The 19640-nt window shown below is 44.0% G+C and overlaps 1 protein-coding gene across 1 annotated transcript in view; it reads left to right on the top strand.

Annotated features, from left to right (window-relative positions):
* Positions 1–19640, top strand: part of NSF (N-ethylmaleimide sensitive factor, vesicle fusing ATPase) — a 696320-nt gene that overhangs the window by 324952 nt on the left and 351728 nt on the right. Inside the window, exon 8 of the mRNA XM_086923839.1 lies at positions 9494–9649. Within this exon, the coding sequence (XP_086779965.1) occupies positions 9494–9649 (156 nt within the window). The remainder of the gene's footprint in view (positions 1–9493; positions 9650–19640) is intronic.

Here is a 19640-nt window from a genome sequence, read left to right as displayed (position 1 = left end):
TCAGGATCAGCTTGTACCCAGAAGGCACTGGTGTACACGCAGATACTAGGGCAGATTTGATGAAAACGGGCAAGCATGCAGAGAGCCTGAGCTAGTGGGGCAGAGAAAGACAGGGAGACACATAATGCCATTACGAGGTACAGAGACCGGAACGAGGAAGACATAGGCAAAACTAGAGCTATAGAAGTAGATAACTAGATACATAGACGGGCCAGTAGATAGCCCAGCTACACAAAGAGACGGCGATAGAGGTACAGAGATAAAGACAGATATTTATAGGTATGTGTAGACATAGATTAGGTATATATCGACACAGAAGGAAATGTTGGTTCAATTCAGAGTGTCTCTGCCTCTTCCTTTGTTCCCCCCCCCCCCCTCTCTCTCGCTCTCTCTCTCTCTAATTGTCTCGCTATCCTCCCCGCCTCTTCCTGTCTCTCCTGGTCTGTCTCGTTCTCCCTATCTGTCTCTTTCTTTATCGCTCCTTTATCGTCCTTCTCTACCTCCGTCTCTAACCTCCCCCTATCTCTTTGTGTCGGTCTTTCTCTCGCTATTTCCCTCTCACGCTGCCTGTCTTTCTTGCTCTGTCTCAACCAAGATTTCTACCTCTGTCCGTCTCTCTCCTCCCGCTTCCTAACTGTCTGTCTTTATTTCACCCCGTCTGTCTTGCTTTATTAGTTCTCTGTTTCTTCCTTCTCTCTATCTTTCTCCTCACCCTATTTCTCTTGCTCTATCCAGCTCTGTCTCTCTCTTCCGAATTCTCTCTGTCTGTAACAATACTTTTTCTCTTACTCGGTCTCTCGCTCTCTTCCCGTCTCTCCATCTTTCTCCATCTTTATCTCGGTGTGTTTCTCTCTACCGGTCTTCCTCTGCCGCTCCACTTATCTTTCTGATGCTGCTGCTCTCTCTCGCTGTATGTCCTCGTTTCTCTCCCCGTGTCTTCCTGTTTACCCTCCCTTCGCTGCTGCTGTAAAGCGAACTGAAAAGCTTCAGCTCTGAGATGCTGCGGGTGGCCTGGTCTGCAGCTCTGCAAAGCTTTGGAAGTGCAGTGCTTTTTGCGTTACTTGAAATTGTACATCTTTGGCTGTGACGAGCGTTCTCCGGATCTGTGGACCCCAGAGTTTTTGTCAATGCCTTATTTCACTGCAGCTGCGAGGGTCAGACACTAGTACCATCATGGAAAAGGCCCCCCCCCCCTCCCCCTCCCCAGCATGCATCCCGCAAATAAATACACACCACACAAGTTTAGACTTAGGAAAAACTGCAGGTTTATTACATACAAGATTACATAACGTTGTATGATACAACGTTATGTAATCTGGCGGGTTAGTTTACGGGTGTTCCAAAGGGCAGGCAGCATTATTGGAGAGCCTTCCCCCGGCGTCCACCGTTCCTACTCACGGCATAGCAAACCCGGGCGAAGAAAAAACGTTCGTCCAGCCTTACTCTATCCATGATTTTTTTTTATTGTATAATATTATTGAGACTTTGTGGTTAAGCGCTGATGAGAAGCGTGCCTCTCCTTGTGAGAGAGCCACATGTAATGTGCATCCATTGTGAACACACAGAAAAGACAAGTACCGAATGTAGCCAGTAGGTGCCAGCAAAAACCAAGAAAAGAACTTGTTTTATTTACTCTTTCAATTGGCATTCTAAACTCGCGTTCACCGGTGCCGGGCAACTGTGATGGGTAGGACAGGGTGCAGAGAGCTATTGTAACATTTATATAGCACTTACTACCCCATTGTGTGGCGCCGAATCGAGAAAGAACTCCGACTCGAGAGTCCAGCATATGAGAGAAGATTATATTGTAACATTTATAAGGTGCTTACTGCCCTGTGTGTGGGGCTGGCGCGCCTGCCTTCATGGCTAGCATGCTACACCTGTGCAGGTTTGTTGTTGGTAGGGTATTTTCTGTGTTTTGATCCTAGGTGTGCAGTTTTTGCAGGGTTAGCATGGATGGGTGAAACGCGTCAGAGAGGGGCAGGGTTGGATTGGATTGGAATTAACAATCGGCCCGGGCACACTAAACAGTGGCCCACATTTGCATATTGCCTTTCCGCAAACTCTGTAGTTTTTCTTAACTTTGTTTAGATAAAAAAATGCACTGATTAGTTCACACTGGTTAAACACACCTGCAAACAAGTTAGGCCACAAGTGGAGAGGGGAAGCCATGTTCTGTATAGAGCTCGCTGAGCTCCAGGCGTAACCGAATGCCGTTAAGAAGAGAGCAAAGCTGTGTGGGAGGCCCCACAGTGAGACTGGATTGGAGCTGTAGATGGTGGAGAAGGGTGATTTCAAGTAAATGCGTGGAAAGTGCTAGTGAACACGCGACCAAAACTGTTGAGTGCGTGTAAGTGTTTGTGAAATACTTGATGAGTATGAATGTCAACAAAAGAAGCCGTGCAGTAATATAAGCAAAAAGAAATGTGATGGATGAATGCTCAACAATGCAAACACTCACCCACAGTCACAAAGATCTGGGTTGAATCCATATTTTTTTTGCTCACCACAACACCCTAGTTTGGACCCATCCATATGCAACTCAGTCTTGACCCTGCGCCTCATGGGAACAGTCCAGCTCAAACTGCCAAGCCAGGTCTTCCCTGGACCGGAAACAAGCATCCTGGGACCAGTTTCAGGGTATCACCCCATATCAACCAGGCTACCTTGAATCCAACGGCACAGTGAGCCCGGGAGCCACGTCTGGGCATACCCGGCGCACTTAGGGAGAGAAAGCAAAAAGAACAATTGATGGATGGATGCTGAACAATGCAAACATTCACTTCCAGTCACAAACATCTGGGTTTAATTCATTGTTTCTTTTGCTCACAATGACACCCCAGTTTGGACCCAGCCATATTCAAATCAGCCTTGACCCTGCTCCTCATGGGAACAGTCCAGCCTGAACTGCCAAGGAATGGGTATGCGTGGGTTCTTTGCACGCTGTGCCACTGGAGTCAGGCTCTGAAGGCCTGGTGCTGCCACTGGCACAAATACAGCCCATCCGAGAGGGGCCCTCTATCGGCCTCCAGGCCACAACTGCCAAAGACCAGCACCTCCCTGCATTGGCTACAGGGGCTGCAACTGCCCAAGACGAGCATCCGTCTGCATCACCCCCCAAAAGCCACATCTGCCAAAAAAGTACACTAGACACAGGCCAGAGGCTGCAACTTCTGACTAACTAACTAGCCAAGCTGCAGTTATGACTCAGCAATTCAGGGAGATGCAAGACCCCTCTCTGTGACTCTCTCGTCCCCGACTCTGTAGCTCAGAAGTGGCTGACTGTACCAGCCCGTGCCGCAGATTCAACACAACGTTTGAGCGAATACTGCAGGGTTGTACACACACATACTGAGACACTGTGCCTAATATGCGCAGAGGAAGTCTGCAGCTTGAACGCTAACCTTTGCTAATATGAACTTACTAGGCGAAAGACGATGTATCTGACCTAGGAGCTAACATTTGGAGTTACAGTAGCCTTCCCCTGTACCTAATCTACACCTGTACTCATATCTATGACCATATTAATCTAGGCAGGGAAACTTTCATGAGGGAGAGATGGGGGAAGCAGACACCATAGATTATATCAGTATTTCACCATACTTCATAACGAGATTGCAACCCTTGCCCGACTACCTTCGGAGTGTGCATTTCATTTCAGAGTACTTTCTTCAAACTAAAAGATAAGCACTTGACTGGGCAGCATATCATTAGGTCTGTTAGTTGGCTGTTCTGAGTTCTTGCCACTTCCCGCAGTACCCTGAAAGGCAAGTGCTGAAAGGGTGTACTTGGTCGAGTTTTCAGAGCCATATTAGGATGCACCCAGGACACCAGCAGTAAATTATTTCAACCACCAAACTCTGGCTCAGGAACCTCTGTCTACCCTGTGGTCTCCTGAACCGGGTCTGACACCGAACCATCCGCTCAACAGCGCACTGACCTACACTGAGTGGCACAAATATATTTCTTCTCATCACAGATTACTCTCAGTTTAACGTGACACACTATTCAGATCTTCGCTCCAAGAACACAGAATGTCTTCTTCTTTGCTTTGCATTGGAACTGCCCACATTGTGAAACATGAAGTCTTAGGAACCCTTAGACAGGACTTTTCCATTCTTTTTCCAGGGTCATTCTCTTGTTAAGTCATCTCTGAGTCACTAAAAATTGCAGGCTTCTTCTTTTTCCTCTGGGTTTCCCCTTCTTCTGCAATGACCCTGCACACAACCAGGTTAGAGACTCCTATCTTTCTGGAAGCCTTTGAGGTCCAGCCCTTTACACTGTGGTGAAAATACGAGAAATTGCAAAGGTTGCTCAAAAATGATTTTCTAATGATTCCGCACAGCTTGCTAGTTCCTTATTTCCTTTCACTAGTTCATTATTTGGTCCTTTAGTTTCCTTTACTTTAGAAAGCAGCGCTAATGACTGAATCTACTTTGCCCGATGTTCAGCTTTATTATGCTGATTTTTGTCTGCAGTTGAAGGAGGCAAATCAGAATACCACTTTCACATGCAATTGGACATTCAAAGCAGGGGTACATGCCTGTTCACCATGCAGGGGATAATCCCTTCCCAACACTAGGCAACTGATGAAATGCCAACAATAATGGAAAGCAGGGCTACTGTGCATATTACATCTTCATTGTGGGAAAACTAACTTTCTGGATGTTGATTTAAAAACCATAAGTGTGACTAAACTGCTAAATAAATAAGTACAAGACGAAAGGACAAGGATGGACCTCCTGTTTGGAGGGCGGCACTATTAAAAATTCAAAAGAAACTACATTGATGTTTATTCTACATATATGCCATGTTCACACACATTGTGTAGAATTGTTCTTTAGAGTCACCTTATTTGTTATACAAGGTCAAGTAAAATTGTTGTTGGGGTTTGCTCAAGTTTCTAAGAAAATCCAGGTCACAAACAAGCTTTGGCCTGCTTCCTTTAGCCCCCTCACCAGCTTCTTTCAAACAAATCGACCATTGCTGCAGAACATCTGTTAATAATTTGATTTCTTCATTGAACTCTACTTGGTCGCTCCAAGATTCAGCCCTATTCACAGGAGCTCTGCTTAGTTTCTTCTTAGTTGTCACTCATGTTTCAAACAGTTGATTCCTTGGCAAACCTCTCTCTCCTCACTTTCTAGACATGACTGAAACCTGGGTAGCGAACCAGCCCAGCACATATTGTACAATAACCTCTTCCATCTAGCTGCAGCATCCTCTTTTATAAGGCAATCGCATGCAAGCTGGAGTTACAGTTGTCCACCATGACTCCTTACAGTACAGCTTCCAGGCTTGAGCTATGATTTGTTTGAGTACTGCTTGTGTAACACTTTCCTGGTTGCATCCTCCTTTGCTTCGCTCTCAAGAGTGTTTGTTACTCACAACCTTGATTTGGCCCTATGTATGCTGGTCATCAAGAAGAGGCGATTCTTTCTCGGGGTCCTGAGTATCTCAGTGGCTAATACACAAGAACAAGGGGTGGGTAAAGATATGGGTTATCTTGGCTTCCCACAGTTGTTCATCCCACTCGTGAAGCCTGATCCCAAGGTCAACTATATGAGACTGTCTCCCACTTGCCTGATCCATTTCCACGCATACAAGTTTCTCCATACACATTAAGGTAATCGTCAAGGAGGCACCCTTTTCTAGCAGACTGGCAGCTTTTTTGTCTTGATACTTGAGAATCAGCAGTCCATACACCATGATACCTGTTCTCTGCATTTTTAATCTTGATCAAGGTTGTCACTCTTCACCAGTCCTCATTTTCATTGACGTAAGGTCTCAACTGATCTTTTGGCCTACTGGCATCAAACACCCAACGCAAGACCAAATTGATAAAATCATTGAAATACCCACTGGTTCTAAGAGGCTTTAAATATTAAGGAAAACTATGGAAAGGTTGTGCAAAAAGTCAAATCGATAACATGACTTACGTCTTACATTACCTTGGATACAAATGTTTTTTTCAAGGAACTGAATGGTCGACATTCATACATTGATATCTGAAGCCAATAACTGAAGGAAAGAAATCATCAGACTACTTTCCGCCATGACTGTGACTTAAATCCAGCAACCTTTTGAAGAGCTTATGTCACACTTTCAAACCATGACAAGTTAACATTGCTGTGAATAATAATACCCAGAGCCTCGACTATCTCTTGTCATGCTTGTCTTGTCTTAGTGTCCTGCTGTACCATACTGCGTGAATTCTCTGCCTTCCATTAGTCTGAGAGCTCCAAAATCATTAGTTCACTCAAGCCCACATCACTGCCCCCTGTAAAATCTCCATTGCAGCCGTCACTTGTGCTGTCAACTCCGTTTTCACAACCATGATCCATTATTAGATCAAAGAGACGCTCCTCTACAGTTCAAACATGCAGTGAGCACCCCTTTAGTGCAGATCTTGATTGTTTGGAAAATTACTGTCCAATCTCCAGCCTCCCTTGCCTTAACACAATTCTTGTGATAGTAGTTAATGTCCAACTCTCGTCGGTGATATCTTGTTCAGATTATACCAGTGTCAAGGGGTCTGGGCACCCCCTGAGGTACAAAAGAGAGGAAGTGCACGCCGCATTGGTAGGCTTGCGCTCTTTACTCCTATGAGTGCCAATAGTTAGTGAAAGGTTTTCATACACAAAAGGAGGCACCATTTAGCTGGTTTGAGCACTAGTATTCGGCTCCTGAGATGCTTTTGTAAGTGGCAAGTCTTAACTGCTCCACACAGGTTTGAGTACTAATAGAGTAAGGTCCTCATGTACGTAAAGAAGCTTGATACCTGCAATAGTGTTAACTTTTATTAGAGTAGGGCCTAGTGATTCTCTTGTATGGGAGGAGGTCTCACTCCTGCATCGGGCTTTAATCTCAAATAGTGACAGGTTTAAGGAGGCTGTTTAAGGCTGGAGGCTTGATTCATGTACAAGTGCTGTGAGTTCTGTAAGTAAAGGATCTGGAAGTCCTACTCTAAGGGATGGAACTCTTAACTTCTACAGTAACAAACATCTCTATACATATAGCTGCAGAGTGTATTTCCTTCTATATACACGTTGGGACACCATGTGCTTCTGTACACGAGTACCAACTCTGCACATAGTAACCTTGCATGCTACCTTTTCAGCTTTCAAAACAGGAGCCAAATTCAATGCTCAGCGACATATGGGTGTGAATGTTGCCTTCTATGGATCTGTAATTATTTATAAAAGTCCTCAATTCAGGTCTTTGTATGCATTGCTCTTTTATGTCTGTCACTAGATGGCAATGCAGCATCAGGTGCCTATTAGATTACCATACTTGTACCCCATTTAAGACCAATACCCATTCACCACCCTTTCCTTAAGGTAGTCTGAAGATGCTGTGAAGCGTGAAGCAGATCTGTGAGTGGTTTGAAGAGCAACTGGATGAAAACCATAGTAAACACTGAGGGGGTGCTTCCATATCAAAAGCTAATAATTGGAGCATGAAAAGAAATGTATCCTCTAATGGGATCATAAGTTCTGGTTGGTTGAAATCTACCATCAATGAGAGCCATAGGTGACGTGTCCCCCTCACACTGGCTTTGAGCTCTGCATGCATGGTTACTGGAGGACTGGAAGCCTTAAAGGATGTTTCTTAATCACAGGGCCTATGATTGCTGTTTGATGGTGCACCCTGAGGATTGAGATCTAAGTGTCTTCCCCTCAGAGGGCAAGATTGCGCCTATCCTTGCTCTCTGGAATAGGGTTGGATGTATATTCTATGCTCGTGTAGCTTTGATGACCAGGCCTGTTTCCATACTTTATGCAAAGGTTGCCTTGGGGGAATCATAGGTGGGATTCCTCATATACTGTGCTAGCTAGCACACCTTCTCCATCTCTATTGCACTCGTTGTGATAAAGGATTAATTCACCGAATTCATGCATTTCCCCCAAGCACGTGAATCAGGGGAAACCGGTTCCCACTTATGGGAGCCAACTCTACTTTCTGAAGTGGTTGGTAGACCACGGGTCTGAGCAGGAATCAACAAACATCTACTCATCACTGTCTCTAACTAGACAACATTCCTTATAAGGGAGTTACCCCCTTAAGGTAAAAGATGGTGGCACTTTTGGTGTCATTGCTCATCACTAATAAGGAGCACTGAAGTCTGTGCTATAATTATCCCAGGGATTAAGAGCTCAAAAAAAAACAGAGTAGGATACCTTTATTTGGGAAATTAAGGGAAAGCTTGGTGAAAGAGTTGTACTAACAGCTGAGAATGTTTGTCCCTAGATCTTAGCTCTTTCTTTTCCTCGTTATCCTTCTAAATTCTGTGGTCTGTGTTTTAACTTACGTTTAAGCAGTACTATTGGGGTCTTTGAGGTCGAAACCTCAAGATACACATTCATGCAGACTTTCGATGTAGTTATTTTTCCAATAGAATTTGTTGACATTGCATCTGTTCCACTCCTACAATATATTCTAATTTCTCTTTTTAGGTTTAAAGTATTGGAAACAAAGTTATGAGAACAACCTACTGAATATCCTCCATTCCTCAATGTTGCTTGCACAAGATGCATGCAGTGGATGCAACAACTCAGAGATACTTTAGTGCTTCTACACACAATAAATTCAGAATACAATTAATGGAAGCATTATTATGAATCAAAAGCAAAAGCCATATAATGAAAACACTCAATTACAAAACCTAAGAAAATATATTACCATATTTAATTTTTAAAGAAGATGATTAAAAAGTGTTTCATGCTCAAGTAATTAATTACAAGTGGGTAGGGTTTAAAGAACATTAAAGTGAATATAAAGAGTGGTTAATGATAATACAGACTCAATGAAAGTGATACTTACTTGATCCTTTGTTACACAATTATTCAAGGTTTTTTTGTTCTTTCAATTATCAGTGGTGTTGATGATGTTTCCCATAAGGCCATCATCAGGACAATAATCTATGTAGCAAATTTGGAACTACGAGGCCTGTAAGATCTTATAAGAAGGGAGAGAGCTGATGGTCACCACAGTAAAGCCACTCGATATCTCAGTTTGGAATAGAGGTGTGGGTTAAGGCTAAGTCTGACCAAAAGAAGTAATCTGAAGGTAAGGTACAGAAACATATCAGTGGGCTCTGGCATCAACACAACTTTGTACATGTCCGTGGTCAGTAACATAAATAACTTAAATAGAGAAGTCAAGCTGTGGTTACTACCAAGTTAACTAGGACAATTCACGATTAGACAGGCCAAATGAAGTAATCTGGATAGGAGGTACAGAAAATTCTCAACTGGCTTTCGTCTTGGCGTGGCTTCATTACTTGTCCATGGTTGATGGCAAAGAGTAATTTATCTGCATACGATAAATGTTTGCAGTAATTGTATTTTAATTTATTGTGTGTAGAACCACTGTAGCATTCTAAGTTTGCACTGCCCAGGTTATAGGCAGTTACTGAGTTACCCCTGTTGTAAGCAAGATTTTGTGGCTGCAAGAGAGACATATGGTCACTATTTTATCTTATTTTTTACAGGTAAATCAAAGACCAAGCAAGGTCGACAATCAATCATCAACCCAGACTGGAACTTTGAGCGGATGGGCATAGGTGGTCTGGACAAGGAGTTTTCTGACATCTTTCGGCGTGCATTTGCCTCCCGTGTTTTCCCCCCAGATATCGTGGAACAGATGGGTAAGAACACTAAAATAAATAGTCTCAAATGAATAATGTTTGAAACTCTGTGTTGATCATGTTGCACTGGGAGGGACCATGCGAGGTTTCTTTTGGCCCTGGAAGCCAGTGACACCAAATGAATACAGAAACGTTTGCGCAGGTTGCTGATACCAATGACCTGAGATGGCTCAAAGCTGAACAAAGCCCGTTGCAAGCACACAGTGATCCAAGAAGAATATTAAAAGAATTTCCTTTAGAGATCATGCACCTAAGTATTGCCTTTATGGATGATTAATTGTGTTTTACCCAACTTTGATCCCTTGGCGGAAAATGTATGATAGTTTGGTGCTGTATAGCGTGTGCAACGATATTTCAAGACCGCATTTAGCCATCAGAGTTAAACGCTTGTTAATTATTGAACAGCAGAATAAGTGTTATGCAGGATTAAGTTGAGTTATTGGAGGCAGCCTGTGTCCTCTGATGGCACATTCTCTCATACTAATCAAAGGTTTTACTGGCTAGGTGAATGTTGCAAAGACGAACGTGCCACAGGAAAATGCTATATACGGAGTGTAATACGCTACACACCAAATAACTGGTTTAAAAGGTGAAACATGATAATATTAATGCTCCTTTGGAGCAGTAAAGCACAGCAAATGCCCCTTTCAACGTTAAAAAGAGCTGGTTAGCCAAGGGGATAGAACAGTTTCTAACCGATGACATAACTGGGTAGCCCCTTTGCTGTATTTATAAAGAACTTATCGAACAGTCCTGCAATTGAAATTTAAACTTGCTCCAGTAAGGTACGGTACTGGTATTGTTTGATCAGTGGGCAACATGTAGTGAAAATCTATATGGAGAATCGAAGTATGAAAAATATGTAAATCTGGCAATAATCTGGCATTAGCACTTCACAGAATTCTACTTCCATATAATGATGAATCACCAGTACAGCTGGATTGATATCATAGATGGTCTTCATTCAGATTGCAGCATTCCTGTAGAAATATAATAGTAGCTTTGTGGTAGTTTGTGACATTTAAGAAAAATATGTGAATAATTAGATGTTACAAAATGTTTCTCATTTGAATTATAACAAGCATTTTTGCATGGTAAAAAACATATTCGGTCTGACGTGCAGACTCTCTTAGTTTCATTCCTTCTATGTCATACCATGGATGGACAAGATTAAACAAGCATGGGATAGATAAGGCTTAACTTTGGAAATATTTGTTGCTGTTATATTAGGAAACACTGGTTATGAGTATTATTTAAATAATTAAATCAATTTGCTGTACTGCTGAAAAATGTTATACGCTTTCATATGATCGGACAGGGCATAGCCATGCATGACTTATTGACGTTGGGAATTTGGCACGTATGTTTTGCGTTTTGTTTTAAATTACTTCCAATCTTGTGTTTCAAGTAATCAATGAGAGGCAACATTTATATGTGTTTTCTTTTCTCCCACACTTGCAATCTTGGATGCTGTCCGGGTGTTTTCCCAACCACGGAAACAGACAATCTCTAGAAAAAGAGAATGGCTGGTATTCCCACCTTATCACAAAACGGAGAACTTGGTCTGTGATGGAAACAGCCTCGGGAGCTTTATTGACTGAGTACACATAATAAGTACCTAAGGCCTCGCTGAAACAGAACAGGATGTTGTAGGGTTGAGTTTAGGTACATACATTGCAACCCAGATCCCCAGGCTGTGAAACATTTCGCTAATAATTCGCCATAATTTTGAATCAAAACTTTATAGCAGGCTAACAAAGTCTCATTTAGCAACTGCCATATAAATGGTAGTATTTCACATAATGTACAAGCCCATCCACAGGGATTGGCCTCTATATCTCTCTTTACAGAACAGCTCTGAGTTCAGTATAGGAAGCCATACTTCTCAGGTTTGGTTTCTAGTTCTAGCTTACCTTGTCCTTGGGCCCTTTTTCCAGTTCATGCTTTTCTGGGCTTGGTGAGATCGATATAGTAGGTTAATGTCTTGCTTTTCCCTCTTTGCCCCCTGCCACTGTTTGGAGGTTCTGTTGCAGCTTCTTATTGCAGGTTGGGAACTGCTGAAGCCAGTTCTATGGTTCCTCCCACAGCAGTTTATCTTCTTTGGGTTCCAGTACTTAAGATTTATGATGCTCCTCAGCAGAATCCCTGTCCGCATCCCAGTCAGTTTGAGATGATAACTAATCTTGCTTAAAATCTGGAGAAAAGGAGACAAGACATACCAGCAAGAACAAGTTATCAAACATTCTGACTATTGTGCTGGTCTCTGACATGAGTGACTTGTGTTTCCCCTCTTTGTTGACAAAGGGGTCTGGGGATTTCAAACCAGCAAGTGTAGTTGGGGAGGAGTGCTGATGATGAACAAAAAAGATTTGTGTTCTGCATCTTGTTGCTTGAATATCCATATCTAATGGTTCTGGATAAAAGGGGGACTATGGGGTGCCATTCCAGATCCCTAGAGTGAATAACATGTACACATTAAGGACTGTGCTGCTTGTGATGTTGACGTAAATGCATGTGGGGCTTCCTGCGTGATATACCACATACAAGCACAAGCCTAAAGTTGCTTTCGTTTAAAATGTTCAGATTTAAGTTGGTGAAGATTATTTATGCCATAAAGGGATATAGATGCACTTTTCACGCCTCTGAAGTGTATATGGCTTCTAAAATATGTCTTTGAAACATAGAACTTAGAAAACAGAGCCCACTTAAAAGACCCTAGTAGGTGATTGAAGACATTTCCTGAAGAACCACGAAGATGGTCTTGGAACAAATAAAAGTCTTGGAAAGAACCTATGGCTCTTTAGCCAGACCAACAAACAACCTTATTTCAAGCTCTAATTCAGTTTCTATGGCTACTCTGAGCTCTTGTGCAAAAGAGTTTTCTGGCATATTCATTGTTGACTCTTAAAAACATTTAAACTTCCAACGAACCTTTATTGAGGAAACATAAAGCACACAGATCTCCACTGAAACACCTACTGGCATCCAAGGAATGTGTCACACTTGCCATGCAGAGCATTTTCTGCACACTACGTGCTTATGAAGGCTTTTTAGATACTGAGAGCCTCACAAGATTGCTTTACATGTAGCGGTGGATGTTCAAGACTATATAAAGTGCTTTCTCCTTCATTGAAATGTTAACCTTTTTTCAGGGTAATGCAAAGTCAAGATCAGAAAATGCCATATCAGAAGGAATTAAGATGAATCCGTTTTTCTTTTTTTGAAAGTCTTGATACTGCTACATCATCAGCTGTATTTCCAGCTCTGCTAGCATTTTGGGAACCTGACACACAAGTCTTCCTAAACCATTCTGCAACTTGCCATTGTAAACCAAGACTGAAACATATATCGAAGGATATATTAAGTGCCTCCTGCCTTTGTAATAGGAGACCACATCCCTGACTCGACAGTGATATATTCACTACAAGGTTAATTAAACATGCTTCTCTCGAATAAATGTTCCTCCAGACAATGCTTGATAAAAGTCACCAATCAGAGTAGGATGATGTCTTCTACAGTTGCTACACACGTCACTGTCAATAGGCCTGCTTTGATAGAACTGGTAGAAGAACTATCAGCTAATAGATACATTCCACTTAATAGACCTTTCCCTTATTTAGAACTTAGGGGCTTCTATCAACATGAAAGAAGTGCTGCATTCAGCTGGTCACATCAAATCATTCTTATTCTACCCAGTGCCTTTCCTGGCAGCCGACAATGTGGTGCCGAAGACATGCTACCAGTCGGATAATGCTACAAGTCTAGCACAGACTGTGAGAAGTTGGCCTGGTATATGATGTTCACTATTCTAGTGAACACCTTGCACCAGCCCAAACAACCCTTATGGTGATGGTTGTAAAGTCAACCTTATTGACCAGCTATCCTAGAGGTAGCGTGGACAAAACAGTCTTAGGCTAAAAGACTCTTGAGGGCGTGTAAAACCAGCTGTTTTACCATATGTAACCCCTTGAATATCAAATGAAAGGACACCACACAGGATATATATATATATATATATATATATATATATATATATATATATATATATATAAAATATATATGTATTTATTTACTAACACACTCCTCTGAACTCTTTATGAGATCATAGGCAAAAGCACATAACAAGTTACACTTAGAAATACTTTAAATAGCACAATTTACAGTTAGGCCCTAGGGGCACGTAAGAACATATACTAAGTAAGTGGTATAAGAACCACGACTAAGGAAAGGAAGAGGCCTAGGGCCTAGGAAATAGCTGGGGCTACAATATCTGACCCTTAGGTTAGGAGTAGGAGGCCCACAGGCGGCGCGTGCAGTGTCAGTACACTCAAGCGAGAGTCAATAGAAAGTCAATGGGAACTTAGAAGGTAAGTAAATGGAGTTTTAGGACACTTCCGGCCTAGCCAGAAGGATACAACTAAAAACCTAGGGCCAGATGTAGGAGGCCATTTACCCATCGGTAATGGACGATTTCGGCCGTTACCGACCGGTAAATGGGTATTTGTGATGTAGGTGGCCAATTTTACTGATTCTGTAAATTTACTGAATCGGTAAATTTACTGAATCGGTAAATTTACCGAATCGATAAAATATAGAATCTGTATTTTTACCGATTCGGTAACTGCCAGATGTAGGTGGGACTCTTCTGAGTCCCAAAGGCCTTACGGATTCAGTATTTTACCACCCAATCCAATTGGGTGGTAAAATACTGAATCCAGGTGTGCATGCACATGTGTGCATGCACACCTATGCCATGTGACAGACAGACATGCCCTTAGGGCATGTCTGTGTGCCACATGGCACACATGCCTGTATTTGGGGTGCTAGAGGGTATCAAAGTGACACCCCCTGCACCCTTGCAGGATTCGGTATTTACCGAATCGGTAAATAGCGATTCGGTAATGCCCATTGATTCCTATGGGCTACAAGCACCATAGGAATCAATGGGCATTACCGAATCGGTATTTACCGATTCGGTAAATACCGATTTTTACAGATTCGGTAATACAATTACCGAATTTACCTAAATCTCCCTCCTTCAATTTTACCGATTCATAAATACCGAATCGGTAAAATTCGGTATTTATGAGTCGGTAAAATATACTTACCTACATCTGGCCCCTAGACACTTGGATAGTCAATACCCTTGAGAGCACCGAAGTACTCGCGTTACCTCACCCACAGGAAGCGGGTGCATAGGTGTGAAGATGTGTCGGGTTTCGCCGTTGAAGTCTATGGAGCCTGTGAAGAAAGATGCTGCAGGCGACCAGGAGGAAGATGTCCTGGGGGATCCAAGGGTGGATCGGAGTTGAATAAGACCTGAAAGCAGAGGGGACAGAGTCTAGGTCACTAGCCAGTGACCGGGTTGAACCAGGGAGGAACCAGGACGTCGTCGAGGAGCAATCCGGTGCTGAGGTGAAGCTTGTAGTTACAGCCACGCAGACCAGGAGGCGTCGAGGACGACCAGGTGCTGGAGAAGAGCTGTCCCACGAAGGTTCTCACAGATGGAGGGGTCGGCTTCAGGATCGGAGCCAACAAGCCTAAGCAAAGGCAACCCACGCAGGATACACAAAGAGCTTCTGGTGCAGACCAGGAGGGTCTGAGGTACTTCACCTTTGCAGGGAAGCAAGGGCCAGTTTGTAGCAACCAGACCAGCGATGAAGTTTCAAAAAGGATTGTTGCCAGGGGCTACTGACCAACGGACCAGCAACCGGACAACGCGTCGAGCAGGACACAAGCAGAAGGGCCCCATGCAGATCTCGTGGAGTCTGGGGGGCTGGTCTTCGGTGCAGGTGGAGCTCGGTGTCGGGGTGTCTCAGTCCCCAGTGCACAGCTTCGAGGAGGCCTCAGGAGCTGCGCTGTTAGCAGGTTGAAGACTTTCCAAGTTACCTGCTTCCACGGGTCCCGACGCCTTCCACGGGGTTCAGCTGTGCTGGAGTCGTGCAGTGGGGTCAGAGGGATCCGGGAGTCGAGGTCTTGTCAGGCTCTATGCTCGGGTCCCGGCGGGAATGGGGACAAAGCAAGCCGTCGAGTTGCTGGAGGGTATCTGGTTGCCCAGGGTGGTCACTCCTTGGCCACAAGGGAGATTTCTTCAGTCGAAGGGTCCAGAGTTTCGTCTTCAGTTCGATTCCAGGATTAATCTAAAGTCTCCTGGGTCAGCTCCTACCTTTATACAACTAAAGGGGGCTGGTTTGGTCACTAGGTCCCTCCTATGGGTGGGACCAGGAAGGGGGGTGGTTACGCACCCTTTCCTTTGTGCAGTTCCGCGCCAGAGCTGGGGCTGGAGTGCCCCAGCAACCGGTTTGAACTGGGGTGCTCCAGGCAGTGTCTGATTCTATTCAGCCCTCCCTGTCCCAATACACATCCTCCTGTCTGGGGTGGTGCTCGTACCTCCCCAAGCAGGAAACCTATTGTCCAAATTTCCGTGACTGGAAGGACTCCCAGCAGCAAGTGGTCAGACTTGTGTCTGTGGCAGCAGCATCCATTTTGTGATGCTGGGGGTCTGGTTAACTTTAACCGGGATAGTCCGAACTAAAATGTCTTCTCCCTCTAGAAGGGTGGAATGCTACCCCCGTCGCCAGAATTGGCGAGGGGGTAGTATTCCAAAGTGTATAACACCTTACACGACAGGTTTTGATAAAGCCAAACCAAAGTTAGCATTAACCGCGAGGATTATAATGCACTTAAGAGTATATAGTATGGCAATATCATAGAACAGCTATAAGGACATGGTTCTGAAAGCTGCAGACAGGCTCAGCTCATGCTAGAGCACCATCTCACACATAACCAAGCACTCTGCCTTCAGGATTGTTAAGGCCTGCCAAAAGAGTGTCTTATACTTTACTATGTGTCTATATGTAAGTAGGTATAGGAATACTACACCTAACCAAGGGTTGATTACACGACCTTGCCCCGGCTGAGTGATCAGCCAGTTGTGTCTATTTGAGGGGCCAGCCAGGGGTGGCACAATACATGCTGCAGCTCCTGGTAGGCCTTGGTTACACCTATGCCCTGAGTACCTAGGGTACACTTTTACAGGGGCTGACAAGGTGACCCAATTCCCAATTGTGTATGTACCTACAGTACATGGCGTCCATTTACCAGAGAGCAAATAGCCTGGGGTCCTGAATAGCAGGATCCCAGGCCAACTAAGTTGAAAACCAGCTAAACACTAGGCAAAAAGTTGGGGGTAACCATAGTCCGGTATCCACCTTCCTACCCAGACCACAGTTCAAATCAGCTCCTGCCTTGGTATATCGGATCATACGATTCACTGGTGCTTCCTCCGGAGGATTGAACTCTCCTGCCGCTTAGCCAATTCTGTGGTCTGTAACTCAAAATAAAGCAGAGATTATGCGTCTGATAAATACTGAGCTTTGCAGTATCGATATTTACCAGGTATTCAATTTTCACAGGGGGTTGTGCACCATCTGGAATGAGGGTGTTTGTATTGCTGTTCTCTAAATTTATGAATTAAAACAAAACACATTTTGCTCCTTATAAACTTTTTAGATTCGTCCACGTAAATAGTAAAGTCCATTTTCCACAAAGATAAGATTAGGGACTGAATCAATCAATCAATCTATCAGGATTTTTAGAGCGTGGTAAATCCCCCGATAGGGAATCCAGGTCCCTGCAGGCCCCGGATGCTTATTCAAACAGACAGTTCTTGAGGGCCATCAGAAATTCTAGAAGTGAGGTGATGGTCCAGAGGAGCATGGTTAGGCTGTTTGAGGTCTTTGCTGCGATGTGGGAGAAAGAGTGTCCTCCACTTCTGCTTCCGTAGATGCAGGGAGTATGGGCAAGTTCAAGAGAAGTGAAGCATAGTCTTCTCGATGGTTGGGGGAAGTTCAGGCGGTGGTTAATGTAGGTGGTTGTGAAGAGCCTTGTGTGCGTGGGCCAGCAGCTTGAATTGGCATCTCCTCTGTACAGGGAGCCAGTGGCGTTTTCTGACGTGGGGTGTGATACGGGGTTTCTCAGGTAAGGCAGAGGATGAGTCTAGCTGCAGTGTTCTTTATGGTCTAAAGTCTCTGTAGAAGGTGTGCATCAATTTCTGCATAGAGGGCATTGCTGTAGTCCGGTCAGCTGGTGAGGAGGTCTTGTGTCACTGTGCGTCTCTTGTGTAGAGGTAAGCACTTAAAGATCTTACATAGCATTCGCAGAGGGAGGAAGAAGGTGGGGGAGACGGCGTTGATCTGTGATTTCATGATGAGCTTGTTGTGAATGATGAGTCTGAGGTTTCTGGCGTGGTTGGAGGGAGTGGGAGTGGGAGTGGGTGCGGGTCCTAGGTCTGATGGCCACCAGGAATCATTTCACATGTTGCTGCTGTTGCCAAAGATCAGTACTTCCGTCTTGTCTGTGTTCAGCTGCCGGCAGTATTTTTTCATCCAGTCAGCGGCGTTTGTTATGCATCTGTGTAAGTTGGTTTTGGTGGTGGTGGGGTCGTCGGTGAGTAAGAGGATGAGTTGGGTGTTGTCTGCGTAGGAAATTAGGCTGAGACCTTGGATCTGACAATGTTGGCCTGTGGGGTCATATATGCGTTGAAGAGCGTGGTTCTGAGGGATGAGCCCCGGGGGACACCGCAGGTGATCTCCTTGGGTTTAGAGGTGAAAGGTGGGAGGTGGATCATCTTGGTTCTTCCGGTGTGGAAAGAGGTGATCCATCTGAGCGGGCCCCCCTTGATGCCCTTGTGGTGGGAGTCTTTAGATCAGTGTGTCGATCACTGTTTAGGTATAATGCCTCGTAAATGAATGTGCACTTTACAAACCCAGTTCCAACCTTCTTTAACTATGGGTTATATGGTTCAACCAAGATCTATGTTTTACAACCACAAGTTTTTTTTAAAGGTACCTCTTTTGCTCATAATTGAACGCTGAAATTATTAACCAATAGCAGTTTGTCTTTATAGGTTATATAAACAGCAATTGATATAAAACACTTAGGGCCAGATGTAGGTAAATCTAATTTACCGACTCATAAATACCGAATTTTACCGATTCGGTATTTATGAATCAGTAAATTAGAAGGAGGGAGATGTAGGTAATTATTTTTTGGGAATTACCGAATCTGTAAGATTCGGTATTTACCGATTCGGTAAATACCGAATCAGTATTCCCCATTGATTCCTATGGGCTTTTGAGCCCATAGGAATCAATTGGAAATACTGATTCTGTATTTACCGAATCTGTAAATACCGAATCCAGCAAGGGTGCAGGGGGTGTCACTTTGACACCCTCTCGCACCCCAAGTGCAGGCTTGTGTGCCATGTGGCACACATACATGCCCTAAGGGCATGTCTGTGTGTCACATTGCACAGGTGTGCATGCACAGATGTGCATGCACACCTGAATTCGGTATTTTACCACCCAATAGGATTGGGTGGTAACATACCGTCTCTTAAGGGCCTGTGGCACTCTGTGGAGTGCCACCTACATCTTGATTTACCGAATCGGTATTTTTACCGATTCGGTAAAATAATGGCCCCTACATGTCAAAAGCCAAATACCGGTCCGACCGGTATTAAGGCTCCTACATCTGGCCCTTATTCTCCCCCTGATGTGCAAATTTAGGGCCAGATGTAGGCAAGTATATTGTACCGATTCATAAATACCGAATTTTACCGATTCAGTATTTATGAATCGGTAAAATTGAAGGAGGGAGATGTAGGTAAATTCGGTAATTGAATTACCGAATCTGTAAAAATCGGTATTTACCGAATCGGTAAATACCGACTTGGTAATGCCCATTGATTCCTATGGGCCTTGAAGCCCATAGGAATCAATGGGCATTACCGAATCGGTATTTACCGATTCGGTAAATACCGAATCCTGCAAGGGTGCAGGGGGTGTCACTTTGACACCCTCTAGCACCCCAAATACAGGCATGTGTGCCATGTGGCACACAGACATGCCTTAAGTGCATGTCTGTCTGTCACATGGCACAGGTGTGCATGCACACATGTGCATGCACACCTGGATTCTGTATTTTACCA

The sequence above is a fragment of the Lissotriton vulgaris genome, chromosome 5 (assembly GCF_964263255.1).
Source record: "Lissotriton vulgaris chromosome 5, aLisVul1.2, whole genome shotgun sequence".
NCBI classification, from domain to species: Eukaryota; Metazoa; Chordata; class Amphibia; order Caudata; family Salamandridae; genus Lissotriton; species Lissotriton vulgaris.
This window is presented reverse-complemented; position numbering and strand designations above follow the sequence as displayed.